The following is a 20,758-nucleotide window of genomic DNA, read 5'->3' as shown; positions in this document are numbered from 1 at the left end:
TTAAATGGCTCTGGAGTCCTTATGACTGCACAAAAACCTGGTCCACCCTGTCCAAAATCCCTGCACTATTTATGTATCTGTTGCATTAAGATTTCTTCCCCTATTATTCCTGCTCTTGTTCTTCATTTCATCTTCTATCACCTTTCAAGATCCTACCATGTTCCGTAAGTTCCAGGTATCTGCTTACTGAGATTTTCTACCTCCCGCTCAATCTCTGCCTTTGCATCAACCAACCTCTCATCCTCATTGATTTAAATCTTCTCTTGGACTTGCTGCCCCCTTCCTCTACATTGCCAACCTCACCTTTCATATTGATTCCCCCCCACCTGTAGCCACGGAAACTCCCTTGATCTCATCATGAGACATGGCCACAATGCCCCACATGATCTCCAACACTGACCAAACTACCTATATTGTCCTATATATTCCCTACTCCTCTCTGTCACTTTTTGCCCCTGGAATAAACTTTTCTAAGCTCCCTCCCTAGTCTTTAACCTGTCATCTGTGATAATGCTGATCCCTCCATTGATTTTGTCTATGACTGTTCCACCTCCATTTTTGACACCCTTACCCCCACTCAGCTCTTTAACAGCTCCCCACGGTGACTCTATCATGATATAATAGCTACCTCTGCTGCCCCAAATCAATACAGTATAAGCTCATACGCATCTTCTACCTGTCATCTTGCTCCCTGCTCAAAGATTATCTTGGACAGCAGGCACAGTTTCACCTCCTTTTCTAATTACACCTTTTCAAATTTCCCCCCTCACCTCACTCTTCGGCACCATATTGGATCTAGCTCAGACTGCTATCTTTCTGCTCAAAATTTAAGTCATCTGCATTGCAGCCACTGTCTTCTGACTGCTCCCAGTTCTCCTGGCCCTGCTGGGACTGACAGAAGTTCTGTGGAATCCCCAGTCACCAACAAACACAAGTTATCCTGTAGGAGGATCCCTGAGGAAGGGAGAAGTTACATAAAATGAATAGAGGAACATGCTAATGAGTTAGCTGCATTTCACAAGCTACAAATGAGTGAACATTCTATACTTAGAATAGCAGGTTTTGAACAATGGTAGTGTTGCTGTAAATGGTTCTGATGGAAGATCATGACCTGAAACACTCTGCTTCTCTCTCCACAGATGCGGCCAGGCTGACTGAGTATTTCCCGCAATTCCTGTTTTTGTTTCAGACTTCCAGCAACCACAGTATTTTGCTTTTGGATGTTACAAGTGGCACTGATTTGGAAGTGATTTTGCCCATTATCCTGGTGTATAATTGAACTTTATCCAATGAATCCATATGAAGAGGTTTGATACATTCCCCTGAGGAATTAAAAACTCCACTGGTTGAGTAGCTAAGTAAAGAGGTTAAGGATAGTATTAGATTAAAAGAAGGTGTTTGAAATGATATTTAAAAGAGTCGTAAGCCTGAAGATTGAGAGGGTTTTAAAAATCAAGAAAGTGACAGAGGGAGAAAATAGAGGAGAGAAGAAACCAACAAGATACAATATATAAAAACAGATTGTAAGAGCTTTTACAAGTGTGCTAAAAGGAAGAGAGTAGCTAAAGTAAACATTGGTCCTTTCCAGAGACAGAAACAGAATAAATTGTAATAGGGAATAAGTAGATGGCAGAGAGGTTAAATAAATATTTTGAATCTATCTTCACAGTAGAAGACACAAAAACCATATCTGAAATAGTGTGGAGCCATGGGTCTAATGGGAGTGAGCAACTTAAAATAATTAATATTAGCAAAGAAAAAAGTACTGGAGAAATTAATGGGACTGAAAACTGTTATGGCCGTGAGATTTTTATAAGAAGATTATGTTTTAAACTCTCTCTTTAAACTTAAAGTAAAACAGGAAGCCCGGGAATGGGAGGAGGTGGTGTGAATAAAAGCAAAATACTACAGATGATGGAAATCTGAAATAAAGTGTGAAGTTGTGCTGAACTCTGCCCTGTCGATAAGCCCATGTGACCCAGTTGCCATGGGAACAAGAGGCCCAGGTTAAAACGTATTCAAAGTCAGGTGTGAACTTTAACACCTGGACACAAAGGGAAAGGTGGCTGGCCTTACTGCTGGCAGACTGTCTAGAGTCAGTCAGACTGAAGGATTTGGGGGGAACAACAGGTGCTGCTATGTCAGTAAGGAGAAGAAAAGGACCTGCTTTTGGATGAACCACACAGTGAAGGATAGAACTCGTGTTCAAGGAAACAAGGATTGTGAACAGTTAGACATCACGGAATTACCAAACAGAACCTTACCAGGGGAAGTCCATTCGATTATACTCAAAAGGGCTGAGTGAATTGGACTTTGTTTAAAAGCACACTGGAAGATTCATCTTGGCAAAGCACAGGGAAGAGATCCTGTTAATGTCAGGCAGAGTCGGAATTTAAACTTAAGACGACAGGCAGTATTCAAAGGAGGCGCTTTGGGTCTTGCTCACCGGCTAGAGAACCAGTGAGAGCCTCACATCAGCTCCTTTCAGGAAGGCCCACCAAATTAAGTGCCTCTCGGACACTACTGAACTAGGCAGCAGCAGGCCTTCCCCGGGATCAAGGACCCTGGCTCCCCTGCCCCCACCGAGGGCTACCGGCCAATCGGGCTGGCAGCTGTACATTGCTCGTCAGTGGCACGGGGGGAGTGATGGCGGTTGCCGGGAACGCTGAGGGACCCAAGCCACTGTGGAGGGGCAGGGAGGGATTACAGACGGCGCCACTGCCCTTCCCAATGCCAGGTTCCTCGATTAAGCTCTGAGTACCTTTTGAACGAGGGACCCTCCCTGAAACTCCAACAGGCTTTGCTTTTCAAGCTCAAACAAAAACAAAAATTGCTGGAAAAACTCAGCAGGTCTGACAGCATCTGTGGAGAGAAAGACAGAGTCAACGTTTCAAGTCTGTCTGACTCTTCTTCAGAACTAAAGAGAAGTAAAAATGCGGTGAAATATATACTGTTTAAGGGGGTGGGACAGCTGGATAGAGGGCCAACAATAGGTGGAGGCAAAGGAGAGATTGTGAAAGGTGTCATTAACACAAGGTGGAAGGGGTGTTGATGGTGGTGATACTGGCTAAAGGAGGTGCTAATGGTGACATTAAGAGTAGAAAGTAGGATGAGCAAGTGACAGATGGCCTGAGTGGGGGTGGGGTGGGGTGGGGGAGGTGGGGGGAGGGGACGGTGTGGGAAAAAAGATCAAAATAGGCTAAAAGGTGGGGATAAAACAATGACTGGAAAGACATTTTTAAAATAATGATCGAAATAAGCTTCCTGCATGGTGAGTTTCCAGTCTAACTACTGGGTTAATACAAACAGTGGCAGAATGAGGCCCTTAAGTGGGCATTAATTGCCCATTAATTGCAGGTAGAGTATAATTTGATGGTGTGAAATTATCCACTATGTCAGGAAGAGAAAAACAGAATTTTTTTTTATATAAAGTTGAGAAGCTGGTAAATGTTGGGATTCAGAAGGATTTAGGTGTCCCTGTGTACAAATCGCAGAAGGTCAACATTCAGGCCCAGTGAGCAATGAGGAAGGCAAATGGCATGTTAGCCTTTATTGCAAGGGAGTTGCAGTACAAGAGTAAGGATGTCTGGCTGAGACCACACACACAGCTCTGTGTACAGCTTTAATCTCCATATCTAAGGAAGGATATACTTGCCTGAGAGGGGGTGTAACACTAGGTCCTATTAGTCCAGATTGGTTCCTGGAATGAACCCTGACCTAAGAGGGGAGATCAAGTGGAATGGGTTTATATTCTCTGGACTTTACAAGAATGAGAGGTGATCTCATTGAAACATATAAAAGTCTTAGAAGACTTGATGGATGAGGAGCCAAGAGGCTGTTTTTCCCCCTAGCTGGAGAGGTTAAAATTAGGGATCATGGTTTCAGGATAAGGGGGTTGGTCGTTTAGGACTGAGATGAGGAGAAATTTCTTCACTTGGACGATTGTGAATCTTTGGAATTCTCTACCCCAGAGAGCTGTGATGCTCAGTCATTGAGGATACTCAAGATTGAGACTGACAGATTTTTGGGCTTTAAGGAAATGAAGCAATGCGGCAATAGGGTGGGCAAGTGGAGTTCATGTAGACGATTGTCTTCTCATCCACTTGGAGTTTTATGCAGAGTCTCAAGTTTCAATGGACTCAGTCAAGGAGGAATTTCAAATCAATTTATATTGGGATGATATGATATGTTGAGCTTAACTGTAAGAAATTAATATAACTTTTGGGGACGTTGAGAAGGACGTGGCACACAAAGGATTAGATTCAGCCCAACCCACCCTGAGAAATGGTGTTTTTCATAAACTATGTTAGTTTAAGACAGTAGAGATTTGTTAAAGTCATTCCTGTTCACACACATATTCACACACATGTTGGAATGGCTTTCTTCATTCAGGCCCAGCAAACTGTAGAAACCATCCCTGAGAAACTGGCTGCTAACCCCATCTGCAAGAATTGAAGCTTAATCTCCAGAAGAACCCAGGAGAAAAAGATCAGAGTTATTAATAAATGTTTCTTTTTCAATTTCTTTGAACGCTTTTATTTACTATTTATGAAGATATTGGGGGAAGAATGGTGTCTTGACTGGGTGGGCCAACTGGGTGATGGAAACTCCAGGAGTACATCCAACCAGAGTCGGAAACTATACCGAGATGGTTGTAGTTATTTTTGTTAATAGTTTAACTGGTCAATCACTGGGCGCAAGGGTCAGGGTCAAGCTTTGTGCTGACTGTCCAGAAAAGAAGGAGAAAGGATGATCTGTCCAGATCTGGTAAGGAAGACTGGCACAGAGAATGTGAGTCCGCCCTCCACCCCCACCGCACCCCCCACTTAAGTTTAGTGCTAATGGGTTTTAGAGAAATCACTCGCCAAAAAAGTATAAAAGCAAAAAACTACAGATGCTGGAAATCCGAAACAAAAATACCTGCAAAAACTCAGCAGGTCTGACAGCATCTGCAGAGAGGAAAACAGTTAACGTTTCAAGTCCATATGACTCTTCACCAGAACTAAGGAAAAATAGAAAAGAGGTGAAATATAAGCTGGTTTAAGGGGTGGGGGGTTGGGGGGGGTGGTGGGGAGACAGGTAGAGCTGGATAGAGGGCTACTGATAGGTGGAGATAATCAAAAGAAAAAAGAATATTCAGCCAACAAGTGTTTGTTTGTTTTTTACTCATGAGGATTGGTACAAAATAGTTTCTTCAAATTCAAGTGTAAACATCATTCTGCTTGTTCACATCCATGTAAAATTAATGAATCTGTTATAATGTCTCACTAGAGGGTTCATCAGTCCATTTTGCAGTAGGTAGGAGGCCCATGCATGGGTGAACATGTAAGACTAGGATGTTGGATCCCCATAACGTGAGATTCCATTGTTACAGCTCCCTGGGTCAAGCTGAATATTGACCAATAAAGCAGAACCGCTTGATCATGTGGGATACATGCTTATGGCAAAGTTTGATGCTACTGGACTCAAAAGATTGTTGAAGGCAGGCCTGAAATTCTGTAGCGTCCCAATGGACCTCTGTTTATTCTGATTGTGTAGAATCATTGGAGGAGTTTTAACCCATGGGATCAGGTGGAATTTTACTCTCTGAATGGAATTTAAAATTGGCAATCCACCCAAAGGTCCATTAGGATGCTACAAAATTGAAGTCTGGCATTCATTGGCTACTCAACAACTCTCTCTACTGACGAGGAATCCATTGGGTCAATGAGGTTCTAAAAAGTGGTGTCATTTGATTCATGAATTCTTTAATGGCTGGAGAGATAGTCTGGATATTCTGTGCAGTAGGAGTGAATGGGGATCCCATGAGTGTGTGCGTGTGCCTGATTTCCAGGATTGGATGATGTATGTGTTCATCTGCAGTTACTGATGCTGAGGGCAGTGACATTCTTGATCAAACTAACAGAACAATCTCCTGCAAAATCACACTGATTCCTTTGTAGAATTACCTGGTTCTCAGCCAGAGCCCGCCTTGCCATGTAGCGATTCCTCTTCACTTTAATTTCTAAAGATTCAGGCATGTCGGAGACCAGCAAGTCAATCATTCGGGCTACAAAGAACACCACATGCTGTCAGACAGACAAGAAACGAGGGAGTTAAAATAGTGAGCGGTGTTTCCAAGCAGTAACACCAAAGGGTTTAGATATTGCTGAAAAGGTTGAATTTAACCTCAATATTTTATACATATTAAAACTTAATAGATTTGCTCTTATGTCAGTTCTACCACAGGAAGTAGTTACATATTTGATTCACCAAAAGACTTTTATGGGTTAAATTCATCATGAGCGTAATGTTTAAGAGGGCCGGTAATGAATTGGCAGCATGTTTCAATCTGTCTGATCCCATTTCACACTGCGTCTGATGCCCCTTCACTCCGAGTCTGATCCCGTTTCACTTCCTGCCTGGTCCTGTTTTACTCCTAAAAAGCTGTGAATACTGGGGCTGAAACTTATAAGGCTGAAATCAATAGGTTTTGTTATCAGGTGTTAAAGGATATGGAGCAGAGAACTGATTATACAGATCGGCCATGTCCTAATTGAATGGTGGAGTAGACTTTAGGAGCTGAATGGCCTCCTTCTGTTTCTTATATGTAACTGTCACGATTATGCGAAGATATATCTCCTATCAGATGATATCTGATGAAGATAGCTGGATGTCACTCCATTGATGTGGCTCTTGGGCATCAGTAGGGGGCAGCATTACTCAGTGTAAAACTACCTCAAGCTGAAGCATTGGGGAAAATTGAACTGACTGCTCAGCACAATGGTATTGAACACAAAGCCCAAAACCAAGTCCCCAGTCTCAGATAGTTCTAACAGAGGGAAAGCAGTAGATTTATTTGGAAGGCAATTGAGGTGCATTTACACTATGACTGGAACACCACTACTGAAGAAAGGAGGGAGAGAGAGTAAACAGGGAACTACAGGCCAGTTAGCCTGACATCAGTCATTGGGAAAATGCTGGAATCTATTATTGAGGAAGTCTTAACAATGTATTTAGAAAAGCACAGTCTGATTAGAACAAGTCAGCATGGTTTTACGAAAGGGAAATTGTGTTTGATAAATTTATTAGAGTCTTTTGAAGGTATAACTAGTAGGGTAGATAAATGGGAACCAGTAAATGTAGTATACCTGGATTTCAAAAGGTATTCGATAGGGTGCCACACAAAAGGCATATGCACAAAAAAGGGATTAAGAATTGGGTGATATATTAGCATGGAAAGAGGACTGGTTAACAGACAGGAAACAGCAGGGATAAATGAGGCATTTTCAAGTTGGCAGGTAGTGAGGAGTGGAGTGCTGCAAAGATCAGTGCTGACCTCAGCTATTTACAATTTATATTAATGACTTAGATATATTACTCTCTGTCTCTTCATCTAAGTTGCTGATGATACAAAGCTAGGTGGAAAGGTAAGCTGTGGGGAGGACACATAGAGGCTGCAAAGAGATACAGACAGGTTAAGTGAATGGGCAACCAGGTGGCAGATGGAGTATAATGTGGGAAGTGTGAGATCATTCACTTTGGTCATAAGAATAAAAAAGCAGAATATTTTTTAAAAGGCCTGAAACTTTTAAATGTGGATGTTCAGAGAGACTTGGGTGCACTCATACAAGGAACACAGAAAGTTAACATGCAGGTGCAGCAAGTGATTAGGAAAGCAAATGGCACATTGGCCTTTATAGCAAATAGACTGGAGCACAAGAATAAAGAAGACTTGCTATAATTGTACAAGACTTTGGTGAGACCACATCTGGAATAAGGTGTGCAGTTTTGGTCTCCATATTTAATAAAGGATATACTTACATTGGAGGCAGTAGCAAAGGTTCACTAGATTGATCCCTGGGATGAGAGGGTTAGCCTATGAAGCGAGGTTGAGTAAATTGCATCTAATTCTCTGGAATTTAGGAGAGTGAGAGGTGATCTCATTGATACATCCAAGATTCTGAAGGGGCTTGACAGGATAGACACTGAGAGGTTGTTTCCCCTGGCTGGGGAATCTAGAACATGGGGCACAGCCTCAGGATAAGGGGCTGATCATTTAGGGCTGAAATTAAGAGAAATTTCTTAATTCAAAGAGTTGTGAATCTTTGGAGCTCTATACCCAGGTGGGTTGTGGGTGATTGTGGAAATTGGATGGGTGCTTGAGGGAGATAAACCTGCAGGGCGATGGGGAGTGAAACTGATTGGATTATTCTACAGCAGGCTTGTCCAACCCCTGGCCTGTGAAACTCCTCGGTGTGGCCTGCAAAGCAATTGTTGAAAATGCCAGTGAGACAGCTCAGTGCATTTGAAGATTTTTTTCAGGGGCCTCCTCCTCCTCCCCTCACAATCTGTTATTCTCCCACTCAATAGCCAGCCTATCAGCATCACACATGGGAGAGAAATAGGCTGTGATTGGAGGAGCAGCGTACACCGACAACTGGGAGTATTTAAAGATAGAGAGACAGATTTTGGAGCGCACGTTCACCGTGCTTTCCCGAGGCTGCTGGAGCTCTGGCCTGGTTGTGGTCACTTTACGCCCCCAGGCTGCGGTCGCTTTCCCCCCCCCCCGGCTGCCAATGTTCTGGCCAGGCTGAGTTCCACCAGCTTTCCCCGCGTTCCCCCGGCTCTTGGCCCTCTCCTCAGTGGGTACCCATGTTTGGTGCCACTAGACATCAGGCCTCACTCCAGCCCGCCTACTAAAACCCCCAAGCAGATTTCATGAGTGGGGGTGGGCGAGTGCATGAGGGTGTGAAGGTGGGTGAGTGGGAGTCAGAATGAGGGTGGGGAGTGAGCGAGTGTGGGGTGCAAGGGGCAGTGTGAGCGTGAAGGGGTGTCTGAAGGCAGTGAATGTAAATGGAGTTGAGATGGGGGGTGAGTGTGGGTTGGGTGCATGTGAGGGGGTAAGCATGGGTTGGGTGCATGTGAGGGCAGTGAGTGTGAAGAGGCATGAGTGAGTGTCGGGTATGGGTGGATGAGTGAGTGAGTGAGAGGGCAGGTGAGTGAACTGGAGTGGGTATGAGGTGGGTGAATTTAGCTTGGTGTGCTGGGGGGATGCTGAGAGTGAAGTGGGTTCGAGTGTGTATGGGTGGGAAGTGAGTGAGTGCGAGGGGAGGGGTGAGCGTGTGAATGTTGGAGGGGTGAGTGTGTGAGCGTAAGGGTGGGTAAGTATGTGTGAGGGTGACCGTGGGTGAGGGGAGGGGTGAGTGTGTGTGTGACAGGGTTGAATATTTTGTTTATGTTGGCGTCACTGGTCAGCATTTATTACCCATCCCAAACTGCCCGAGTTCAGAGGGCACTTATGAGGCAACCACATTGCTGTGAGTCTGGAGTCACTTGTAGGGCAGACCAGGTAAGGACAGCAGATTTCCTCTCAAGGGCATTAGTGAACCAGATGGGTTTTTACAACAATCGTTTCATGGTCATCATTAGACTTTTTAATTCCAGATTTTTATTGAATTCAAATTCTACTATCCGCTGTGGTGGGATTTGAACCTGGGTCCTCAGAGCATTACCCTGGGTCTCTGGATTAGTAGTCCAGCGACAATACCACTGCACCATCGAGTGCTCATGTGTGGGAGGGCGAGTGTATCTGCATGTGTGCCAGAGAGAGGGTGCACATGCGTGCCAGAGAGGCTGAGTGTGCGTGAGGGAGAGGGTGAGTGCAGCGTGCGTGAGAGAGCGGGTGAGTGTGCATGAGAGAGAGTGAGTGCACATGACATCAAGGGTGAGCGTGCACATGTGTGAGAGGGTGAGTGCATGAGCCTGTGTGTGTGTGTGTGTGTGTTTGTGGAAGAGTGTGTGTCTGGCTCACTCCCAGTCTCAGAGTTCTCATTCATCCTCACCCCAACACCCCCACACCCCCACATCCCAACAGGCACTCTCACAGTCTGTGAGGGTGTGAGTGAGCGCTCTGAGACTCGGAGTTAGCCGGCCACACACACACTCTCACCCTTTCACACTCGAATGGTCATCTTTATTTATTGCTCATTTTTTAATTATCAATTTATTGCAATTTTTGTTCCTCAGGGAGTTGTTTCTAACCATACGTCAGCTTTTTAAAAAAATTCACGTTTAATGTTGTGCCAAACGTTATCTTTCTGGAATTTGCTCAGCAGCCCCCCAAGTGTGAGAGAAATTGAAATGTGCACCTCCCCCCTCCAAGAGGTTGGACAAGCCTGTTCTACAGATAGCCGACATGGACTCGATGGGCTAAATGGCCTCCTTCTGTGCCACTATGACTCCAAGAATGTAAATACTCTTCTCTTTTCCTTCCCCTTTGTGGTGAGATTGAACCTTCAATAGTAAACTGAATTCTCTGAATTCAAGTTCTGTGCTGTTTTCTGCTAATTGAAGCATGTAGATCATCATTTTTCAAATGTACATCTTCACACAGGACATCCAGTGTGGCCAATATCTCAATGATGCCCTGTACTTTGTACTGTACACTGATAACATTCCCCATGTGACTCAATCACACCAACTCACCTCAAACACAATGACAAATACCAAACGAATAGCCAGTAGATTCCAGTGTGTCAGACTCAAGTGGCCATTGGAATCCCTGAAATCTCTGTACCTGCAAATTAGTAAACACATACATAATAAGGATTGATGACTACTTCCGGCAATGAATCAATCATATTTTCCTGTGTTTTACAGGGTTCAGGTCTCCCTAAATCCTGTCCACCATCTACAAGGCATAAATCAGGAGTGTGATGGAATACTCCCCACTTGCCTGGATGAGTGCAGCTGCAACAATACTCAAGAAGCTCAACACCATCCAGGACAAAGCTGCCTGCTTGATTGGCATCCCATCCAACACCTTCACCATTCACTCCCTCCACCACTCAAGCAGTGGCAGCAGTGTGCACCATCTACAACATGCACTGAAGAAACTTGTCAAGGCTCTTTCAATAGCATCTTCCAAACCCGCAACCACTACCATCTAGAAGGGCAAGGGCAGCAGGCACATGGGAACACCACCACCTGGAAGCTCCCCTCCAAGTCTCACACCATCCTGACTTGGAAATATATCGCTGTTCCTTCACTGTCACTGGGCCAAAATCCTGGAACTCCCTCCCTAACAGCACTGTGGGTGTACCTACACCACATGGACTGCAGTGGTTCAAGAAGGCAGCTCACCACCACCTTCTCAAGGGCAACTAGGGGTGGGCAATAAATGTTTTTTCCAGCACTTTTTGTTTTATTCCATAAATGCTGGCCTTGGTAGCCCACATCCCGTGAATGAATAATTTATGGCTAAAGACCTTTAAAGTTAGTTTCTATCCAATAAAATTTCAGGATTTTATTTGTGTGATAAATCAATAAAAACTGATTGCTTCTCAAATTTGAAAAAAAATTCCTAGATCTCTCATTTTTTTAAAAACAAAAAAATCAGGTCTGGAATTTATAATATTCTTGGTATTGTTAGACAATTGCAGAATATTTAGTGAGTCTGCTCAGGTATGCAAAGCAGGAGCTTTATTGAAACATCTCTTACTACAGACTACATCTTACCACCAAGCTGTACAAGAGAGGTCAAGATCATGTGATGCTGCATCATTTCCTGTGATGATGTACATAGTATCAGATTAGCATATGACACAGTTAGAATTAACTCCGTATACTACACCTCCTCCCAAGTCTCTGACTAGTCTCCGACTTCCATTTCTATGTGGCAAACATGAAACACTACTTTAACTCCAGCGTGTTGCAGTCCTTAATCTTGTTTTCTTCTCTTTGCTCTTCTCTCCTCCATTCCTTTTATAGGAACAACCATTGTGGTGCTTCCAGGAGTCTACCAGAACAGGTCCCTCTTCTCCTTTGGAAGGGATTGGGGTATTGAGTCCTGCAGGCAGCCTGTCAGACTCTGCTGGGCAGGAGGGGATTCTCTGGCCAGTTCAATTAGGTAGATGACTGCATCCGCGGAGTAGGAGGTTGCTTCTGTGTGAAAACCATTGCACATCCGTTCTGTCTCACCGCACCATTACCTGTTTGGATGAGGTGTCAGTTCAACCACTTGTCCATAGAGAGCTTGGTCTCGGATCCAAACTGGCTGTCCTGGTTGGAGGTCTGGCAGGTTGTGTGCCTTGTGATGTTTTTCATAGTTCCCCATCTGGCTGAAGTGATATTTATCCTCTTTCTCTCTGACTTGGTCCAAGTCAACAGCTTGTACTTGCAACCTGAGTGTGTGAGAGAGAATAGGGAGTTGATTTCTCAGTCTTCTTCCCATGAGGAGTTCACATGGTGCTAAACCATTTTGGAATGGAGTTGAACAATAGCTCAGAAGTGCAAGTTAGGTGTCATTGTTCTTCAGCAATACTTTCACTGTACACACTCCGCTTTCAGCTTCACCATTGGCTTGAGGGCACCTTGGTGAGCTGGTAGTATGGACTAATCCATACAATGCCCTGAACTCTTTGAAGTATTCATTGACAAACTGCGGTCCACTATCCAAGATTACAAGGTCTGATATTCCATGTGTTGCAAATACCTACCTTCAGCAATGCAATCACTGCTTCAGAAGTGTCCCCACTGTTCATAGTATGATCTGAGAATGGGATTGTGTGCCATGTAAGCTGACCATCCTTTGACACAGAACTCTCTGACCTAAGTACATTCTTCATCAGATTTCTGTGCATCTCTGATTTCATTCCATTGCTGAGTTATTGCTGGTAGAGTTGTGGATGTTGTCGATGCAAAGGTTTCCACCAGGGCTACATCACCTTGTTGGGCCTTGCCACTGGGATATGGGACAAAGCATCCGCTATATACTGCTGCTGTCCTGGAACATACTCTGTCTTTGGATCAAACCTCATCATCCTCAGTTTGAATTGTTTTACTGATGGAGAAATTTTTTCTAACTCCTTAGAATGTCACTCAGGGATTGTGGTCTGTCTCTATCTTGAAATGGAGACCAAGAACATGGTCTGTGAACTTTTTGCAAGTGCATGTAGCAGCTAGTGCTTCTTTCTCTATCACTGCATGTCTCTTTTCAGTCTCTGTTGGTGATCGGCTGCATAGTAAACTGGTCTGCGCATTCCATCTATCTGTATCTGAAAGAGTACAACTCCCAATCCTGTAGAAGATGCATCTGCAGCAGTGACAGTGGGCAGCTCTGGGTCATAGTGACCTAAAATATCAGATGACATCAGCATCTCTTTGATTTTTTTTAAAAGACTTCTGTTGTGCTTTCCTCCAGCAGCATGTATTGACCTGTCGCTACAGCTGACGTAGTGCCTCATTGACGTCAGGCTGGGCAGAAACTTTCTCACTTGGTTTACTATACCCATGAATCTCTGGAGCTCAGTCAGGTTCTGAGGAACTGGAAACTCATTGATTGCTCTTGTCTTCTGTGGATCAGCTCTGACACCAGATGCATCCACAGTATGCCCAAGGAATTTAACAGTCAGCTGCGAGAATTTACATGCTGTTGTTGTTGAGTGTAAGTCCTGCTTTCTCTAGGCGCTGTGGCACAGCTCGCACTCTAGTGTCATGTTCTGTCTGAGTGGATCCACGGATCAGGACACCATCCAAGTAACATAAACTCCACCCAGTCCTCCCAGGATGCTTGAAATTGTCCTCTTGGAGATTTCTGGCATTGATATGATGCTGAAGGGTAATCTGCTGAAACAAAATCTCCCAGAGTAATGAAGATTGTGAGCAACTTACACTCTTCATCAAGGGGTAGTTGCCAAGAACACTATTTACATCTAGCTTCATGGAGATTGAACCCTGTCCTAATTTAGCTAAACTCTTGACATATGATGAACTTTGCATTCAACCGTTTTGTTCAGCTGTGCAAGATTTACACAAATTTTGATCAATCCGTTGGGTTTTGGCACTGGGACCATCTCTGAGCACCAGCTTGTTGGTTCTGTCACAGGTGAAATAACCCCTTGCTTCAACATAGAGTCAACTTCCTTCTTTAGTTTTGGCAAGAGTGGATGAGGAACTTATCTGCCTGTAAACAGACACACTGGCTTCAGTTCAGGATGTAGAGTGATGTGGTGTGCTGTATTCAGCTTTCCTAGTCCTGCGAGCAGCTGTGGAAAATCAGCTCTGAAATTTCTGGGTTGATCTTCTCGGCTTTCCAGTTCCTCTACTCTGCAAATCAGATGTCAGTCGGTACAAGCCTTCCTGCTCAAAAGTGAGCAACTCTGGTTCTGAATCACAAACATGTTTCTGTGATTTCTTTCTCTCAATATTGGAGGGTTGTGTTCAGTCCTCCTATGACTTTGAGTTCTACACCTCCTGGCTCGCATAGCTTTTTTGATGATGGCTGGAGACCTTTTCTCCAATCACAGGTCAGCATCAGAAAGAACCAAAATTGCTGCACCTGTGTCTAGTTTAAAGTGTGTCTTCATTCCCTATACTAGGATATCAGCACTCCAGTAGCTTCCGGTAGGTTCCTGGATCTCTCCAAGGAAAGGCACCTCAATATCATGGGTATCATTTACCTCATGGATCTTTCCATCTTTCCAAGGCTTCCCTTTTTGTATATTTTGTACAGGCTTCTTGCTATGGCGCACAGCCTGGAAGTGGCTCATCTTTCTGCATAAATAGCTTCAGCCTCTCTGGCAGGGCAGTTTTCACACCTGTGTTTTTCCTGCCACACCAATGATTACTGTCGGGTAAGGCTGTCAATGGACACTTTATCTGTCTGCCTTGCTCTTGTATGGCTGCTTCTCTGTTTTTAAGTTTAACACACTTCACTGAGTCTGCTGCTTTTGATATGGAGTTCCCTGTCACCTTGTATCACTGAGTAATTTTGCCTCCTCACCTCAGCTTATCTGATCAGTTGAATTGCCTTTGCTAAGGTTAGATCATCTCTTGACTGCAAGTGTTCAGACAATGTTTCAGCCAACCAACGCTCTGACAACAATTCTGTCCCTGGCTAGTTCATCTTTCCAGCTGCCATACTTACAGTTCTCTGCAAGTTTATTCAGGTCATTTATAAATGCATCAACAGTACAGGAGGCGGCCATTCAGCCCATTGTGTCAGCAGCCGCTCTCCAAATGAGCAATTATTCTGTGCCATTCTCCTACCTTCTCCCCATAACCATGCACATTGATTCTTTTCAAATAACAGCCTAATGCCCTCTTGAATGCCTCGATTGAACCTGCCACCACTACACTCTCAGGCAGTGCATTCCAGACCTTAACCACTCGCTGTGTGAATAGTTATTTTCTTATATCACTTCTACTGCTTTTGCAAATGACCTTAAACCTATGCCCTGTCATTCTGGATCCTTTCAAGAATACGAACAGTTTCTCCCTATCTACCCTGTCCAGACCCCTCATGATTTTGAATATCTCTACGAAGTATCCTCTCAATCTTCTCTTTTCTAAGGAGAAGTCCCAACTTCTCCAATTTATTTTCATAACTGAAGTTCCTCATTCCTGGAACCATTCTCATGAATCGTTTCTGCACCCTCTCCAATACCTTCACATCTCCCTAAAGTGCAGTGCCCAGAACTGGATGCAATACTCCAGCTCAGGCTGAACTAATGTCTTATAAAATCTCAACATAACTTCCTTACTCTTGTACTCCATGCTCCCATTAATAAATCCTAGGGCACTGAATGCTTTTTTAACCGCTCTCTCAACCTATCATGCCACCTTCAATGATTTTTGCACATATACACCCAGGTCCCTCTGCTCCTGCACCTCTCCAGAATTGTACCCTTTATTTTATATTGTCTCTCCATGTCTTTATTACCAAAATGGATCACTTCACATTTCTCCACATTGAACTTCATCTGCCACCTATACGCCCATTCCACCAACTTGTCTGTGTCCCTTTGACGTTCTACACTATCCTCCTTACAGTTCATAATGCTTCCAAGTTTTGTATCATCTGCAAATTTTGAAATTTTGTGTCCTGGGGAATGTTTGAACCAGAGCCGGCTTTGAAAAACTCATTGACTCAGCCTGCGATAGTAAGACCCTCTCTTTAGATATTTCACCCTCCCCTTATCTTACCTGCACATGCTATTGTTCTGCTGGTTGAAGTTGAGGGGTGAAAATGCCAAGGTGAAGTTAGTGTAGCCAATCAAGTCACTTTGGTGCATATATCGGTAATATTGACGAGGCAGGAAATCTGATGTGAACGCTATTATAAAGGCCTGTGGGGAGAATAGGTTGCACATAAATATGGTACTCACCACAATGTCACCTTTGTCAGGAATTGCAATATGATTCTGTTGTATAAAAAATTACCAGTAGTTGCATTTATTTAGCAACTTTAATTTAGTAAAACATCCCGAAGGAGCGGCACAAGGGAAATTATCAGAGAAAAATTGGTGTGAAGCAACATAAGTAGATAATAGGACAGGTGACCAGAAACTTGGCCAAAGAGGTAGGAGTTAAGGAGTGTCTTAAAGGAGAGAATGTTATAGAAGAGGAGAGGTTTAGGAAGAGAATGAGGCAACTAAGAGCATGGCTGCCAATGTGAAGTGATTGAACTTAGGGATCCACAAGAGGCTAGATTTGGATAAATACAGAGATCTCGGGGTGGGGGATTGGTGGTGGGAGATTTGTACTCACTGTTCTCTCTAAGCTAAATGGCCAAGGACAACTCTAAAGTTTCCGTGCAGGCTCCGCACAGGTTGGTCCCTGTGTGTGCCCATCCACACAAAATGATTAAAGAAGTAGTGCACTTCAATAAATCGTCCCTGCACTCAAAAAAAATTAGAGGGTATGTTGGTTGTAGGAAGAGATTCCAGAGATGGGGAAAGTTAAGGCCTTAGAGAGATTTGAAAATAAGGATGAGAATTATAAAATGGAAGCATTCTCCTACTGGGAGCCAGTGTGGTTAGCAAACACAGGGATGAAGAAAGAGCAGGACTTGGTGGGAGTCAGGATATGGGAAACAGAGTTTCAGATGAGCTCGCATTTATGAAGGGTACAAGTTGGGAGGCCAGCTAGGAGAGCATTGGAATAGTCAAGTCTAGAGGCAACAAAATCATAGATGAGAATATCAGCTTAGGTAGGTTTGGAGACGGGCAATATTATGGATTTATAAAAATATTCTCTCACAAGATGTGGGCATCACTGGCTAGGCCAGCATTTATTACCCATTCCTAATTGCCCTTGAGAAGGTGGTGGTGAGCTGTCTTCTTGTATCGCTGCAGTCCCTGTGGTGTAGGTACACCCACAGTGCTGTTAGGGAGGGAATTCCAGGATTTTGACTCAGCGACAATGAAGGAACGGCAATATATTTCCAAATCAGGATGATGAGTGGCTTGGAGGGGAACTTCCAGATGGTGGTGTTCCCATGCATCCGCTGCCCTTGTCTTTTGAGGTGGTAGAGGTCATGGGTTTGGAAGGAGCCTTGGCGAGTTTCTGCAGTGCATCCTGTAGATGGTACACACTGCTGTTACTGTTCATCGGTGGTGGAGGGAGTGAATGTTGAAGGTGGTGGATAGGGTGCCAATCAAGCGGGCTGCTTTGCCCTAGATGTGGAAGTAGGGGGTCTTGGCGATAAAGAGGATCAGAAAAGTTAACTCAGGGTTTAATAGAATGCCAGGTTGCCAACAATCTTGTTAAACTTCAGACAGTGGCCGGTGAGAGGGATGGAGTTGATGGTTAGGGAGCAGAGTTTCCAGCAGGAACAAAAGTCAGTGATTTTGATCTTCTCAATATTTAACTGAAGGAAATTTCTACTCGTAGCATAATAGTATCTGGCATAGGAAGTTTTAATGTGGGACTGGGGACAGTACTGCCCAGAGTGTGATGTAAAGAGATACATGGCCAGAGGCTAGATGGCAGTCTAGGACTGGACAAAGTCCTATGCAGAATCCAGCATGGAGTTATCTTCTAGCTTGGACTATACTCTGTATATGTACATAGTTATGCATTACCAATAAACACTTAATGTTAAACTATACAAGACTCAGACCTCTTCGTGAGACCTACTGATCAGTATATAACATCCAACAATATTATCGCAGCTACTGGAAAAACCCAGAATCTCAGAGAAGCTGGAGCAGAAATTCAAAAGCTGAAAAATTAAAACAGCAGCATTCTGACCTGACTGAAGGATGCAGGTTTGGAAGCAGAAGATAGAGCTCCACTGTGCAGCAAAGGACTCCATCAGATCTAATGGAGCTCCAGTTCCAATACCCACAGAGTCAAAGGACCAAACAGGAGTGAGCTAAAAAAATCAAGTTCTTGGCCAAGGCTGGTTTAAAAAACGTTTTCAGTCTTCTAGAAGTCAGAGCAGCCCATTTTCTAAATACCGTGACCAGCCCGGGTTCCGACTCAGCGCCACACCACATTGCAGCTGAGCTTGTTGCAAACAGAGAGAGAGAAAAAACCCGGCAGTTTGAAAACCCCAGCCAAAGCTGGAAACGATGATTAAAAAACCCAAAAACCTACCAATAGTCACAGTGCAATGGTGTTTACCCGAGGCAAGGCCCAGAATAATTGATTAAGAGAGTCGCCGCGTGTAAAGTGTTTAACTTTCTGTTGGGGCCGCCATCACAGCGGGAGCCCGCCAAAACCAGACCAACATGGGAAGACTCATTGGAAAAACGTTTGCTGTGGCTCCATCTTGGAATCCCTCACAGCATTTAAAGCTGTCACAATTTCTCGAAATACCATGGCACAGATGCTGCAACCTCCAGCATTGCAGCCAACTGCAACGCAATGTTGGAACAGGGAAGTAGCCATCAATTGCCATAACACGTCCCAGCACAGCAAGGAAGGACACCGAAGAGAACAATGTTGCAGAAAAAGCCACATAAGACACAGCCGCATGACAGGGAGAGAACCTTCGACTCCCACAAGAATCATGGCAGACCACACGCAAAAAGAAATGCCAGGTTCACACTAAGGACGAGCAAAGGGTACATTCTCTCCGAAAGAGCAAGATAAGCCAGCAGCCATTGAGTAGGCCAGATGGGGAGTTGACAAGGAACGGTTCAACTCCAAGGAGCAGGAGAAGAGAATTAAATCAGACAACCAAGTGCGAGATTGCAACATCAGAATCAACAAGACTTTCCAGTTCAACAGAGCCTACCACTCCTCCAAATATTACAAGAACAGGATCTGGAAGAATCGTAAAGCCTCCAAACCGCCTGAATCTGTAAATAGAGAGACTTTGGGGAGTGGGGGGGGTGGGTGCACAAAATAAGGGGTAGCATAAGAATAATGTAAATACATCGGGTAAACACGATTGCACTGTAAATATGTTGGATAAAGACTTGGGGGAGGTGTAGTATAAGGGTATCTAGCATGGCAAGGGTTAACGTTGGACAGGGTACAGTACTGCCCACAGTTATGATGTAAAGAGAGACATGATTAGAGTCTATAAGGCAGTCTAGAACTGGACAGAGACCTGTGCAGAAGCCAGCATGGAGTTAGCTCCTAGCTTGGATTATACTCTCTATATATGTACATTGTTATGTATTACCAATAACCACTTAGGCCAGGATTTTCCAGCCCCATCGTGGTGGGAGCCGCTGTGGGAGATTCGGCACCCCAGCCAAAAGTGCATTGACTTCCGGTGGGACCAGATAATCCCGACAATAGGCGGGGCTGGAAAATTCCGCCCTTAATGTTAAACTATACAAGATTCAGAACCTCTTTGAGAGCCCTACTGGACAGCATACAACATCTTACAACACTACTTATCCAGTACTGAAAGTTGAACAGACAGAAGTGATGGAGGAGTCAAGAGAGGTGGTGGTAAAATAGAGCTGAGTGTCATCAGTATACATGTAGAATCTAATGTGTTTTTGGATGGTGTTGCCAAGGGGATGCTTATAGATGAAAAACAGCAGGAGACCAAGGATGGATTGTTGGGAGAGAGCAGAGGTAACGGTGTGAGAGTGGGAACAGAAGCCATTGCATTTAATTCTCTGGTTATAACTGGATTGATGAGAATGGAACCAGGCAAGGCTGGACAATGGAGGGGAGGCATCAGCAAAGGATGGTGTGATCAAAGGTTGCAGGGGGTAATTCATAACTGTCGCAGTCACTCAGGGTGTTATTTGTGATTTCAAGTTGGGCTGTTTCAATGCTGGTGGGGTGGGGGAATCCAGATTTGGCAGAAGCAAACATGGAACTGTGGGAAAGCTGGGCACAGATTTGGGAGGTGACAACATTTTTTTTTTATTCTTTCATGGGATGTGGGTGTCACTGGCAAGGCCAGCATTTGTTGCCCATCCCTAATTGCCCTTGAACTGAGTGGCTTGCTAGGCCATTTCAGAGGGCAGTTAAGAGTCAACCACATTGCTGTGGATCTGGAGTCACATGTAGGCCAGACCAGGTAAGGATGGCTGATTTCCTTCCCTAAGGAGACATTAGCAAACCAGATAGGTTTTTACAGCAATTGATGATAGTTGTTGTCATGGTCTGAGATTCACTTTATATTCCAAATTTATTAATTGAATTTAAATTCCACCAGTTGCTATGGTGGGATTTGAACCCATGATTAGCCTGGGCCTCAGAATTACTAGTCCAGTGACATATCCACTTTGCCACCATCCCCCCACCAAATGTTCAAGCTGAGGAAAGGCAGGTTGGGGATGGGCAGTAGTTTGGAAACACATAAATGCTAAAGTTGTTTTTTTTTAAATGAGTGGCTTGATGCTGGTAGATTTGAAAGGGAGGGGGCAGTATCTAAGGAGACAAAACTGGCAAACTTTTTTTGAATATTGCTAACATGTTGCCAAAGCTTTTTGTCTTGCACTCATCAGGACAAACAGAAGAATGCCAGATTTCAAACAATCACAACAATTTATACTACAAGGAAAAAGGGTGCTGACTG

At 44.2% G+C, this 20,758-nt stretch overlaps 1 protein-coding gene across 1 annotated transcript in view; it reads right to left on the bottom strand.

Moving 5' to 3' along the window:
* The window catches only part of LOC144693647 (anoctamin-7-like), a 150,722-nt gene that overhangs the window by 2,867 nt on the left and 127,097 nt on the right, over positions 1-20,758 (bottom strand). Inside the window, exons 21-23 of the mRNA XM_078563499.1 lie at positions 15,967-16,109; positions 10,468-10,558; positions 5,949-6,068 (exon numbers count right to left, since the gene is read on the bottom strand). Of these exons, the coding sequence (XP_078419625.1) occupies positions 5,949-6,068; positions 10,468-10,558; positions 15,967-16,109 (354 nt within the window). The remainder of the gene's footprint in view (positions 1-5,948; positions 6,069-10,467; positions 10,559-15,966; positions 16,110-20,758) is intronic.

This window comes from Cetorhinus maximus, chromosome 19 (genome assembly GCF_964194155.1).
Source record: "Cetorhinus maximus chromosome 19, sCetMax3.hap1.1, whole genome shotgun sequence".
Lineage (NCBI taxonomy): Eukaryota > Metazoa > Chordata > Chondrichthyes > Lamniformes > Cetorhinidae > Cetorhinus > Cetorhinus maximus.
The sequence above is the reverse complement of the archived record's forward strand: the minus strand, read 5'-3'. Positions and strand labels throughout refer to the sequence as shown.